This window comes from Acanthisitta chloris, unplaced genomic scaffold (assembly GCF_000695815.1).
Source record: "Acanthisitta chloris isolate BGI_N310 unplaced genomic scaffold, ASM69581v1 scaffold1613, whole genome shotgun sequence".
NCBI classification, from domain to species: Eukaryota; Metazoa; Chordata; class Aves; order Passeriformes; family Acanthisittidae; genus Acanthisitta; species Acanthisitta chloris.
In genome coordinates, this window is record NW_008663016.1 from 76,173 (window position 1) to 89,553 (window position 13,381).

Here is a 13,381-nt window from a genome sequence, read left to right on the forward strand (position 1 = left end):
CATATTGTTATAGCTTGCCTAGCTCTGGGTTTGCATTGCCTGGGGCAATTAATAAAGCATTAATGACAAGACCCATTTAAAATGTTGGCTTTTCTGTACAGCTTTAGCTTTTACTTGAATGTGCCTGGGGATATTATGCAACAATACACATTAGATTAAAACAACTTCTACAGGATATACAGAAACAGCCGGAGAGCAGGGTGATTTTACTGTTGTTATTCCTTACCTACTGTTAAATACAAAGGGTTATTGTTCACATACATGGGACCTTATCAGAAAGAAACTGAAATCTAGTAATATTTTGAATAATATGGTCCTTTCTTGATTCTCATTTTCTAGTAATAAAGTAGGCAAAGGCTGCAGAATACCATTAACTGCTCTTTTTCAAGAAACTTTTTTTACAGTGAATATGTTTCTCTTCTATTTTTATACTGCCACTCGTAGTAGGAAATTATAAAGTCGAGGTCATATTGCTATTATATTTTTTACTTATCTTGGGGAAAAAAAATTCAAAAATGTTGATTTATTTTGATTCCAAAACTCCTGTTTGTGTAAAGATTCTATCACTTTCACAGTGTATGTGGACAAACCATGTTGTTATTATTCAGTTGCCAGTTAGAGTAACTAATTGTAAATTGTATGGCAGTCTTAACATCTGGGAGAAAATGCTTTTTAAAGAAAAGAAATTAACTTGAACCTCCTACAACCTGTTTCACCTTTATTCATGCTCCTCTGGAAGTCAATCATATTTTAAGTACTATCAGTGTTACCTTTGTAAGAAAAGACAGAGGAAACTTCCAAATTTGGAAGGAATTTGAGGTAATAGCTGCTATATTTGATATATCTTCAAAGTGCTGACATTTTGATTTTTCTCTTTCAATGAATTCTGGTTTTCCTGGATTTCCACTAGAATATCTGGGAGCAGGACTCAAACAAAAGATAAGAGCCTTAAACTGAGGAATAAGGGAAGACAGTTGGAAGTGACTGTAATCTTCTTGTCTGGCTTTAGTACACAGGAGGAGGGCAGTTAAATACATGAAGGCATTGCAAAAGATAAAGGAGTATCTGTGGACAGACAGAGAGATGGTATTCAGCTAGGGTATATAATTAGTGAAGGGATTGTTTCTTAACTAGCAACCAAATGAGTTATCAGTAAAACAGAGAACTGAAATGTTTGTGTGAAAATACCAGGAGTCTTGTGAACCAAGTGGGGTAATTTAATCTGCCGCTGCCAGCTATTGCAAGGATGAAGGAATTATGGATGGATAACAGCTGCATTGCAAAATGTATTCATATTAAAAAAACTGAGTTTATTAAAAAGATGTTCAAACCCAGATGTCTTCAGAAAAGGAAGGCAAGAAGTGAAGTAGCTATTTACTTAATGTCATTGAATTTAAAAAAAGGAGTTGGGGATAATGGGTAAAATAGTAACAATTAAGGGTCAGAGTTGCACTAGGGGAAAGATTGTAAAATAATGTGTTCCAGAATACATTTGTCAGCCTACTATGGAGCCCCAGAGTCAGATTTAGATACACATGCATTTCTGTTACGCCATTAGAAAGAGAAATACTACTTGGACCTAAGTCATTACAGAAAATCTAATATGGGAGGCACAGATGAGGTATGCTAGCCAATAAATGTTTTCTCCAGATAATCCGTGACCTGTCTGTTCAGAGATACTTTAGGGATTAAAGATGCTGTTTAAATTATAGGTTCATTAATTAATGAAAATACAGGAAAGGTGGGTTTAGAAATTAACCTTGAACTGATCTATTATGACTTGATTCAGTTTAAGATAAAAATAGGTAAACAAAAGCAGATTAAAAAATGAGCTGAATCTTTAAGAGATACTAAAGCAAATAGAAAGAGTTCATAAACTATCTAAATAAAACCCAAAACTGGTTAAAAAAAAAAAGTAGAAATTTGAGGTTTAATACCAGCATTCAATGTATTGCATCATCAAATTTATTTATTATCTATTAATACAAAGCTACTACTGGAATAAATCTACTGAGGTACACTTCAGTAGCCTAAGCAATATATGTCAGTGCATTGCTGTTTTGTCTTCATTTTAACAAGGAAACTGTAAGATCAACAGGATGGCAGAAAGCTTATCGTGAGACCAAAGCTTTATCCTTAGATTATAACAACTACATTATCTGATTGCATCTAATTTCCACCTAAACCATTCTGATTAGCCATTCATTAAGAGGTCTTATGTTCTTGGAGAACACAAGTTATTATTTATTCCTTGTCCCATTTTTAGTATGCATTCATGCTGGATAAAGCAAATGCTCAGTGCTTTCTTTGCTGGGAACCAGCTCATAGAAATATATACCCAAACTGAAGTGAGCCATAAGAAAAGCAGCAAGTGTGTTTAAGGAGCTGGATACAGGTAGAAAAATGTGTGTATGTGTGGGGTAATTAATGTCTAAAACTGAGACACATAAATGCTATGAAATATGCAAACATTTGAAAGGGTGAAGAATATTTTGTCAGGGAACAAAGAGGCAAACCTCAGAGGAAAGAGATCAGAATGGAAAAATGCTTACTTAAGCAACAGCATATAAGAAGTTAAAGTGAAATTGAGTATTCTCTGAGTTTGAATATCCTCACAAGGGGAAGTAGTAAACCCTTTATTTCTAAAGCATCCTTTCTAAGCAAAGCACTGGAAGAGGATCAGGGACAATCATGAATTGGCAAGAGGATGTGCTAGTTGACCCTTTAGGCCCTTTGCATTTGTAGAGTCTGTGTTTCTTAGCGATAAATCAAGAATGAGTATAGCAGCTAATTGTTGCTGTTGTTTGTTGCTTAAGAACTTAATGAACTACATTTCTCAAAGCCACGACACCAGGGCAACTTTTCCCCGAGGCCTTGAAGTTCATTCTGCAAAAGAGTAGGAAACTAAACTATTATTAATACAAATACCTCTTTTGGGTTTTTTTCAGTTTAATTGTGCTACTGCTCAGAATGCGCTACCGGCTTTTCAAACACTTTAGTCAAGTTTTCAGGGACTTAAAAAGCAGTGGGATTTAGGGAACCACCAAGAAACCTCCTGAAAATCTGTACCCATTTTGGCCACTCCCGTAAGAGCAGCATCCACTATCTTGCACAACAGAAGAGCTTCAGCTTTGACAGTGTGCATCATTCAAAAATTCATGGTCAGCTCTCTGGTAACTTCTAATATTTATCCAGCAGTACTGTGAGAAAGTGTGCAAAAAAAAAAATGTATAGAGGTTGCATGTGAATACAAAATCTTCAGGCATGCTCTCTGTCAAAGGGTTCTGCATATTTGTGTAGCTTCTCCTGGCTCACATGCAGTTATAAATGGGGTTAGGGGTTGGTAGTGTGGATTCCCATGTAATATACACGTGGTAAATTGTTTTCCCATCCTAAAGTTTTTTTGAGTCTTTGCAGTAAATATTTAGTCCATGGAATACAGACTATCCTCACGGTTGCAAACTTTGAAAACCGTTAAGACTAGCAAGTGTTCATTATTCATGTATTCCTTATCGGAAGAAAATTATTCATCTGAGCTGCTTTAAGTACATTAATCTCTGATCTCACTAATCTCATTAATTACTGTGGCACAGGTTATGAAATAATTTAAAAACAGTGTGTGTGGTGAATTAATCTGACCATCCTCAATGCTGTGTGTTGTAAGATGGCCACAATTTTTGCTTTTAAGTACTGTATTAAATAATTATTAATTAAATTAATTGCCTTAATACTTTGTTCTAAGGTCTAATTTAAAAAATACTGAACTTTTTTAGAAAGTAAAAATCTGTAATTTTTTTCATTGGTTATTGTTTAAGAAAGGTCTATGCTAGGAGGCATTGTATTGTCAAGTGCTTAACTCACTGCTGAAGTAGGTCAATTTTAACTAGTAAATTGAGCTTTTTAAGCATTGTAGATATTTCCCACTTGTGTTCTTTTTGCAGCCTCAATGTAGTGAAAAAAAAAAGCAAACATCCACACCAGTTTTACAAAATTCTGCACTAAAATTGAAAAACTAAATACCTGAAATCTGCAAAAGAATGTGTATCTCTTTAGGAAACTGCAGTTCTCTGTGTCCAGCACCTTTTCTCACATGCATGTGTCTTCTCTGACATTTTCTCTCTCTCTTTTTCTCCCTTTCCCCTCCCTCCTTCCCTCTTTCCTTTTGCATATGTGTAGTTTCCTCTGGAACTAGATTGTTTCACACTGAGCTAATGAAAATAGCGCTGTGGCAGTAGTTTGATCAGCCTGAAAAACAAGCTGTAATTATGGCGTCTTGAACTGTGGCAAAAAAGTAGACCACATTTCAAAAATATAGGGTATGATAGGCTCTTGCTCAATGGATGATTAAAGATCTACTTAGACCATTTTGTTTCTTACACTTGGGCTGGTTTTGTTAATTTTCAAAGAAAGTTGTTCACCTACAGTGGATGAAACAGAATTAACATGGTATGTGCTGTGTTAGAGTGGTAACACACAAGGGAGAACCTGGATAACAGAGTTTATTTTATTGTGTCTCCCTTTATCAACATCGACCTTCTCTCGAGCTAATCAGTACAAGCTGGAGGAAGAATGAATGTTCGCAGGGTGACCTTTGAGGAAGCAAGTCACCCGGAAATGACCATAACTTGGTCAGTCAGCTTTCACATTTTTTCCTTTCCACCTCCCCCCGCTCCAGTTTTTGGTAACATTGACTTCCCCAGAATTCCTGTTCAGGCACTGATCTTTCCTAATGCCTCTCAAACATGTTAGATTACTTTTTGAATTGTGTGTTTGGAAGTTAGAAAGGTAGCTCTGATAAAATGTCATTGAGGTGCCATAGTGTGAATTAACGCAGTTAATGGAGGTACTCATGACTGACTCATTGACCCAGTACTAGACTCCTGTGGAATTAATGGATGCCAGGGGATCAGCCTTTTGGGAGGAAAAGAAAGAAAGAAAAAGAAATGGCAGCTTTAAAACCTTGAAGTGAATTATATTAGAAAAGTGAAAACGTCTGGGTTGGATTTGATTTCATTGGGAGGCCATAAAATGGTATACCCTTAGCAAAACATATTAAACAGAAATGTCAGATTTGTTGCAAGTGGTGTACAATTATGATAGTGTTAATAGTGGTCCTCTATCACCTGAAGACATATTTTTAAAGTTTAATTTCTCAGCAGTTTGGATTTGTCACAGGCTTGTAAATTAGAAAATGCATTTGGGGGATGTTTTTGTATATGAAGACACAACACATATAATACTGTTAACTATACCTTGGGGTTTTAGTATAGCTATTAAAATAAACTAGACATCACATTTACAGACAAGAAATGTCTGTTATAATATTCATTTTACCTTTCTTTTACACCCTTCAGTAGCTTTACTGCATCATTCTTCATCTGAGAAGAGCCAAGCTTCTCGGGCGGTTTGAAAGGGAGCTGACTATTAAATGATAGGAAGCTAACCTGTCTTATTAGAAGTGTGAATGAAAGGGGAGCAGAGGAGGTTACCAGCTTGTGAAATGTCAAGGACAACTAGACAGAAATTACTGCAAATAGATTTAGATCACTAGAATCCCTATTTTTATTAACTCTTTGAACTCTAGGTATTTCTTGTGATAAGAAATTACCCATGACAGGTTACGTATTCTGGAGGATTTATTTAGAACCTTTGATATGTTTTGGCAAGAGCAAAGAAACCAGTAAGATTTACTGAATTGAATCATTTAATGTGAAATTCTGGATCAGCTGAATTGCATACAACAACATATCTGTCTAAAATGCTTAATTGGTCTGTGAATACTTTTAAAGTTCCAGATTTTTAAAAAATTGTTGGTCTTCTGTGTCTTTTTTTTCTTTGCATTCCCTCATTTTATGCCTGCAAAATGATGTAACTTGTGGGGAAGCTTTTTTATGGTTTGGTGGGGGTTTTTTTATATTTTCCTTCATGTCTTGATTTGCACTGGCTGACACAATGTGTGTATCATAGGAAGGAAATATTTTGAGATTTGTCTTTCATGAACATTTGTAGCTTGAAACATAAACCTCTCCAAGTTATGGTACCTTCAAACAAGCATTCCTTTGCATAGACCTGGATTTACGCTGACCTTTTAGCACTAGTGCCACTGAAGTTGCAACAGGAGTTTTAAGAATCCTCTTATCAATTATTCTGTCTGTCAAGTGGAAAGCAGATTGGGAGACAGAAGGTCCTCTGTGTCCTATCTCTTGGTGTAAATACCATCCCTCAGATACAGTTTTGCCCTTCTCATTTCTGAGTCTCCTTGTCCCTGTCTTCAGGGTGAATTTAACAATGACCCTTCTAAAGTATGAAGCTGATGATTTGTAAAAAGCTGTGTTGTATGACAAATTACACTCTGCGTTAAAATGGAAGAAAAGTAGCAGATGCTGTCAGAAAAATACACAATCTCAATCTCTGATCGAAATACTACAGAGGATGATAAAAACATTTATTTTGGCTTCTGTGTGATGAATGTGTGGCAAAACACAATAGGGCCAAAGCATATATAGGAGTAAATTAAGTTATGTATAATTCTGCTAGCTAATTTGGGGACATTAAAATAATATTTTGCACTTCTGTAACTAAAACTTAAGCAATGAGGCAATATGGAAGGTAAAGTCATTGTCCTTCTTTTGGAATTTGAGGAGGTGAAAGACTGCAAAGCTGGTAGGCTAATGCTCTTCAAACATGTAATAAACTATACAAAGAGAAAACAGTAATTTATTCTCTGTATCTGAAATAGATTGATAGCTAAGACAAGAGAAAATGGGCTTAGATTGTGTCATGAAAGATCCAGGCCAGGTGTTAGGTAAAACTTCCTCAGATGAAGCATACTGAAGTCAGTTGATGAAAGGATTGTGGAGTTTCTGTCACTCAAATTCTGGGACAAGAGGGTAGACAGGTATCTGGCAGGAAAGATGGCATAGCTGAACCTCATCTGGAATGGAGCAATGGACAAGGTCACCTCTCTAAATGTGACCCCAAAGCAGTTAGCTATTTGAGGTATCTGTTTCCTGTCCATAACAGAAAAAGCACCAAAAGAGCTGTCTCTCTCTCATCATAGTAGTTATTAGAATATGAACTGGCAAAACCCCATTTGTGAAACAAAGAAAACCCAAACTCTGGCTGAGAAAAATGTAAATAGGTTTCGAAAATCACTCAAGCCCTTGCCAGTGTTATCCTTTCATGTATTCCTGTGTTCGTTCTTGCAACTTTCAGTGGCTCCTTGGTTAAGGCAATTCTCTCTGGGCCCCAGTTGTCATCTTGTAGTCTCCACTGAGGTTCACTCCTGTCTGTTGCTTCCTTTTCCCAACAACCTCCCAGGCTCCATCCTTGCTATCTGACGGTCCTAGCTAATCCTTCCTCTCTCTACTTCTCCCAGCTTATACTTCTCCTAGCAAAACATGTTCAGAGGCCCTGGGGAAAGAAATATTCCCCTTTCTATCCCCAGCCAGTGCCTGCCACTGGCATGAGGCAGAAGAGACAGCTTCTTCATTTTTTCACAGCAGAATAAACAGTGAACACGCAAAAACAAACCTTTCTATCACGCTTCTCCAGGTTAGTTTTACTTTTTATGCTTCTAAGTAGCGAAGTACACATTTTGAATATTTTTCAAAATGTTAACAAATTCAGACTTACAGGGTACCACAGACTTTCATAACGGGCCTGTGTTTTAGTACATATTCATTCATTCTCTAGAAATGAGAAGGGGATGCATTTATCTGAGCTATTTTAAGTGTTGTGGTTTCTTAGTCTAGTCAGTAGCGGAGACAGCAAAATTGCAAGAGGAATATCAAATGCTACCAAAGAAAACTGAATGGTTAATACAAAGTATGGGAAATATGTAAGTATCTGGGAAAGGTCATATGCAACATTGTTCATATTTCAAGAAAAGGGTCGATTCATGCTAAACAGTACTCAAATAAGCAACAAAATTGTAGGCTGCACTAAAAATAACTTCGAAGAGAATGTTGAGACTATTAGACATTGGATTTATTAAATTTTTTAAATACTATGTTTGATTTTGTTACTTTGACTTAAACCCCAACCACTATCAGGGATGTGTAACTGAAATGATTACGGTTCTAGAGAGAGTGTTATTTGAAGAGGATTTACAAGTCTGGCCCTGGTTAGTTTCCAGAGCACAGAAATAAGACAGTTCAAACTAAACATACACAACACAATAAATCTTATGAAGAAAGTTAATCACATACTTTCTGTTTATTCTATTTCTATTTATGTTTTCTGCTACACCAGACAAGAGAACATTAAATTACACAGAAAGCAAAGAGCAACAAAGATAAAATTACTAAATGGAAATACCATAAAAAATACTCAGTGACTTAAATCCCTTTGTTTCAAGATACCCCTGAAGTCGAAAGGTTAGTAGAAGTCAGTTAAACACTAGATGTGTCTCTGGGTAGCACAAAACTTTCAGGTATGTGAGGTGTCAAAGTCCACAATTACAGGCTAGGGCATTTAAAACTGAGGAAGAAAATTAAAGAATTAACTTGTCTTTGATGGATCAAAAACTTGCTTGCTAGAATATTGCAAGTTAGTATGCCATCATATTGCATAAATATTGATAATCATTAAAAATTGGTATGTGTTTCAAGGCTTTTTTACAAAATAGAAATAAACTTTGCTTACTTTTTCCTTTAATGAATTCTGTTTCATTTTAATATTGGCTTTTAATTTAATTTTGACTTTATAATATTTCATCATTCTGAGATCCTTATGAATTTTCCTTTTTTTAAGGCAATGCTCTTAGTTTGTCAGTGATCTGTGTGGTAGCACATGTTGGGTTGTGGTCCATTCTTAGTCCTGAGTTAGTTTGTTGAACTCTTACAAGACTACTGTATATTTTTTTTCCAAATGTGAGGATCATTTGGACTCCATTAGAGAAAACCAAAGGGCTTCCTCTGAAACATGAGAGTTAATGAATCCAGTTTAGGGGAATGGAAGGAAGATTGCTTTAAGAAATACTCTGAGTACATTAGAGCTGTATATAATAAAACTGCAGATTGTCAGTAAAATGATTTTTTCTTTTAACCTTGGTGGATATTCAGGATTGCTTTTAGTTTGGCTTTGCTCTAGGTGCTATGGCATGTAAGAATTTAAATTTTTCTTTTTCTTTTTGAAATCGCAGCTTGCTTCATAATGAGCTATTCAAGTTCAGGCATGTCTCACTTCATTAGTATTTTGCACTGGTTGGATATTGATTGGCATTGCATTTTAGTCTAATCTGAATTCAGTATATTAAAATGATGTCAAGAATTAAGTAAATTGCTTCCCTAAACATACTTAAAATTCTAACAAATAAGCTTTTTACTTAATAACTTTGAAAGGACCATCTATGCTTTAACTGCTCTATTCTCTATGGAGATGCAGATCAGATTTAATTAGATAAGTTTGTGTCTGCGGTGATGTTTTCTTTACACTTCTCATGTCTCCAGCCTTTGAAATGACCACAAAGAGACTCAGGTTTCAGGTGCTGTGTCATCAGTTTGGATCATGTTACGCAACTGAATGCCATAATGCTTTGAACAATGTAATTTGGTGAATCTAATCCATATCTGGATAATAGAAAAGAGACAGTGGGCTTTAAAGCTTTTTTGTTGTTGTTGCAGTTCGATACTTACTGTGAAAATAATAGACAGCAAAAAATAACAATATTTATTATGTCAAAATGCTATCCTGAAAACTGGGAAAAACTTTACACCCCAGCATACCTATAATGTATTATGCTATGCAGATGATCTTTGCTATGCAGTTATTGATCTTTCACATTTTAAGCATTATGTATATCTGTTTCAAAGACATTTTCTGTACTGATATTTTGTCTCCATGTATTTTTTAATTTTTCTTTCAGTAGAAACAGTCACTCACCCTGCATTCTTTTCCTTTACATAGGTAGTCAAATTGCCACCTTTTCTTATGCAATTAAAGGATATAGAAAAAGTAAAATCAAGACAGTGTTATATCTGCAACATTTTTCCCTTTCAAGTATTTTTGTTAAATAATAATTATAAAATCCAATGCATTTTCATCTTGCAGGCTTAGCACACAGTTTCTTGTACCTGTTATTTTGAACAGTCCTCCTTTACTGATACGCAATGCTTTTCCAAAGTTGTGCTTTTCATAAAAACAGATATTGGAAAACCAAAGACTGAATATTTCATTATGAGAAATATGTTTGACTGTAAGTACAAGAAAACAGATTATAAAATTTCTTAAACAATGCACAGGAACTTAAACATAACCAGGAATGCTTTAATGTGTACTACAACAGCATCTGATTCTGGCAGCACCACTTAGCATCTCTGTATAATGTGAAGTCTCATTGTATGTTTTCTCCTTTCTAGGAGTTAATTCCAGAATTTTACTACCTACCAGAGATGTTTGTCAACAGTAATGGCTATAATCTAGGAATCAGGGAAGATGAAATTGTCGTGAATGATGTTGATCTCCCTCCATGGGCCAAGAAACCTGAAGACTTCGTCCGTATCAACAGGATGGTAAGCTGTACTTTAGTTTAGTCTAAGTAAGGGGTTCAGTGCTTTAACAACCTAATCTAATTCTGTTGTTCATCTCTTTAGAACTAGGTTTATAGAAATAAATAAAAAGTGAAGGCGAATTTGCATTCTGTTTTGCTTGACAGAACACTTTATTATACAGTGGATTTTCCTTGCATGTGTCCAAATTATGAAAAGTTAAATTCAGTTACTTGCTCTCTCATGAGAAAGCATCTGATGGGCATGAGCTGGACTATACAAGATAGCCTGAAAAAATTATGTCTGTTCCTCCTCAATTCCTTCTACATCAAAAGAGAAAAGATTACTATAAATGCTGGAATCTTGCAAGACATCTTGTATTCCTTATTTGCCTGAAGATATGCACTTCCCATTCATCAGAGATGAACTGGAAGTGTAGAAATGTGAACATAAGCCTCTGCAGTCTCTGAAGAAATTTTGCAGAAGAACTGATCTGATGTAAATCACCATGAGGTTTGCAGAATTTAAGCAGAAAAAGCATTTATCTATGTTTTATAATTTTTCTTTAATTTGATGGATAATGATTTTATTATTGATAGAGTTAATACATACGTATGCTTTTAGTAATTTTTTAAGAAGAGCAAGGTATGTTCTGATGCTTTAGCCATCAATAGTTCAGTTTATTGTTCTGTTCTGGAAATAGTTCTTCCTTAAAATGCATGGATTCTCTTGCTTATAGAGTCAGGACTATGATTTCAATACTGTGTGGGTTTCCATACAGTTGCAGAACTGTTAGGTTTATGCATTATTCCCTATAGTGCATTTGTGGTAACACTGTAAATCTAGCTGTGTTGGTTTGGCTTTTATTTTTCTGATGTTTGGCAATTCAATTTCAGGAACTGTCTGTTTAAAGAAAATTTTTCATCGGGAGCTGATAGAAAAAACAGCTCTATGATGTTCACAAGAATAGAAAAGTATTATAAAACCAAATCTATTCCTAGATGTAGATGATTTAAAAGTGTCCTCCATTTGGAAGAGTAAATGGTTTGACATATGTACAACAGTCTCCTAAGGAAGTGATGGCAACCTCATCACTTGAGACATATGAAATGCACTACACAAACCATGAGAAATGTGTTCCAGGGAGTAGCCTGTCAGTGACAGGAAGAAACTGAATAACATTTCTTGGCTGATTTCTCTTATAGCTGCATATTTTGTAACATTGTTTTTAAGAACAAGTAATTGTCACAGCTGATAGAAATAAGTTCAAGTGCAATTTTACTAACAAAGAAGATGTCCTCAAAGAATCACTGCAGTCCATTTGCATTCTCATGTGTGTGATGTGCAGTCACAGGTACATGTCCCTGACGTAACTGCACAGAGCCCTTTCTTGGATTGTTCGTGTGGCTAAACCCAAACTGAGCCCAGGCGTAGGACCACTAAAGTTGACCTAGAGGTTTAGTTCTGACATGTGAAAAGAGAAGTGTGATTCCTTAGTGAAAAAGGAGAAGCAAGTTGCCACCTATTGGGGGATACTATAATATATGCATACTAATGTCTCCCTTTCAGAAATTTTATGAAGAACGTTTCTTCTTGTATCCTCAATTGTGTTTTCTTCATCTTTCCTTTCCACAAATGATTAAGAGGAGGATAACAGGCACTGTGTGATAAGAGATCACCTGAGGAAAAGCTTTAGGTTTAGTTTATTTAATTTTCCTCATGCAATTTCTGCTTTTTAGAAAATAGCATAGCAGCTCTCTACAGAAAGGTTTTGTGTTGTTGAAGAAAACAGCTGCTTGTATGAATTTAGAGTATAGTATTTAGGCCCCTTTAGGACTTCATTACTTGATAGTTAGGTAAGTGTGTAAGTATGCTCAGACTGCCAGGAGGCAGACAAACTGATGTTAAGATTAGAGTAGTATTATAATTACAGGCTTCAACTAATTGAGTACTTTGCAGATTTCTAAAATAAAAAAACTCTCTCTCACATGTATCAGACCCTTCCTATACTTTTTCCACTCCTTTTCCCACAGATATGAGCATCATGCTGTTACTATACAATTTTGCTAGAAGGCAGTTTGTGCATGGCCTTTATTCATCCCAGCATCTACTTTTAGCAAGAGCATGATCAGTAGTTAAAATTCATTTCTACACTGATACATGCTATCTTCAAGTGAACAGTCTGAGGAAGTTTGCAAATTATAATAGTTAGAAATTGCCTAGAAAACAGGAGAAAGAGGCATAGATTTATTTGAATTAGATGGAGAAAATAGACTGAAAATCCCCTTAGGAGGAAAGAATTAAAGATATTCAATAGGAAGCTGAAGTCTGGAAACAAAAGTAGTACCAAAAATAGAGCAGCAGCAAGGTAAGGGTGACAATGAGCAGCAATTAGATTAGATAAAACTCTGTAATTCTATATTCACCAGAAATAAGTGTATTTTGATGTCATCTATGGAGAATCACAAAGGATGTAAACAGTTGTACCTGTCTATGGTCCTTTTGAGACTGCACCTGGAATATTGGATTCACTTCTGGGTGACTGGAAAACAGAAGTGTTCACATTTGGATGGAGTTCAGAGGATAAAAGCAAAGTGAATAACTTTGGGAGTTAAAAGAGCATGATGTATTTTACAAAGCTTATTATAAAAGAGCAAGTAGCTAAAGAAGGATAATCCCTTTCATGAAAATGCAGATAGTATGTGTAGTAAGAAGTAATGGAATTACATTTTGAAAATGCAATAATTTGAATATGTAATAGTTTTTCAGAAAAACTTCCTCATGTAGGATTTTATTAACACATACAGCAAACTGCCAGTACACTGTCTTTTTGGTCACTAGAATGGGATTGATCAAAGGAACAAATACAGAGGGACTGGAAAGTCTGACTT

At 35.4% G+C, this 13,381-nt stretch overlaps 1 protein-coding gene across 1 annotated transcript in view; it reads left to right on the plus strand.

Annotated features, from left to right (window-relative positions):
* LOC103798536 (neurobeachin-like) overlaps positions 1-13,381 on the plus strand; it is a 101,768-nt gene that overhangs the window by 33,729 nt on the left and 54,658 nt on the right. The window contains 1 exon segment of the mRNA XM_009070808.1: positions 10,362-10,514. Coding sequence (XP_009069056.1) covers positions 10,362-10,514 — 153 coding nt within the window.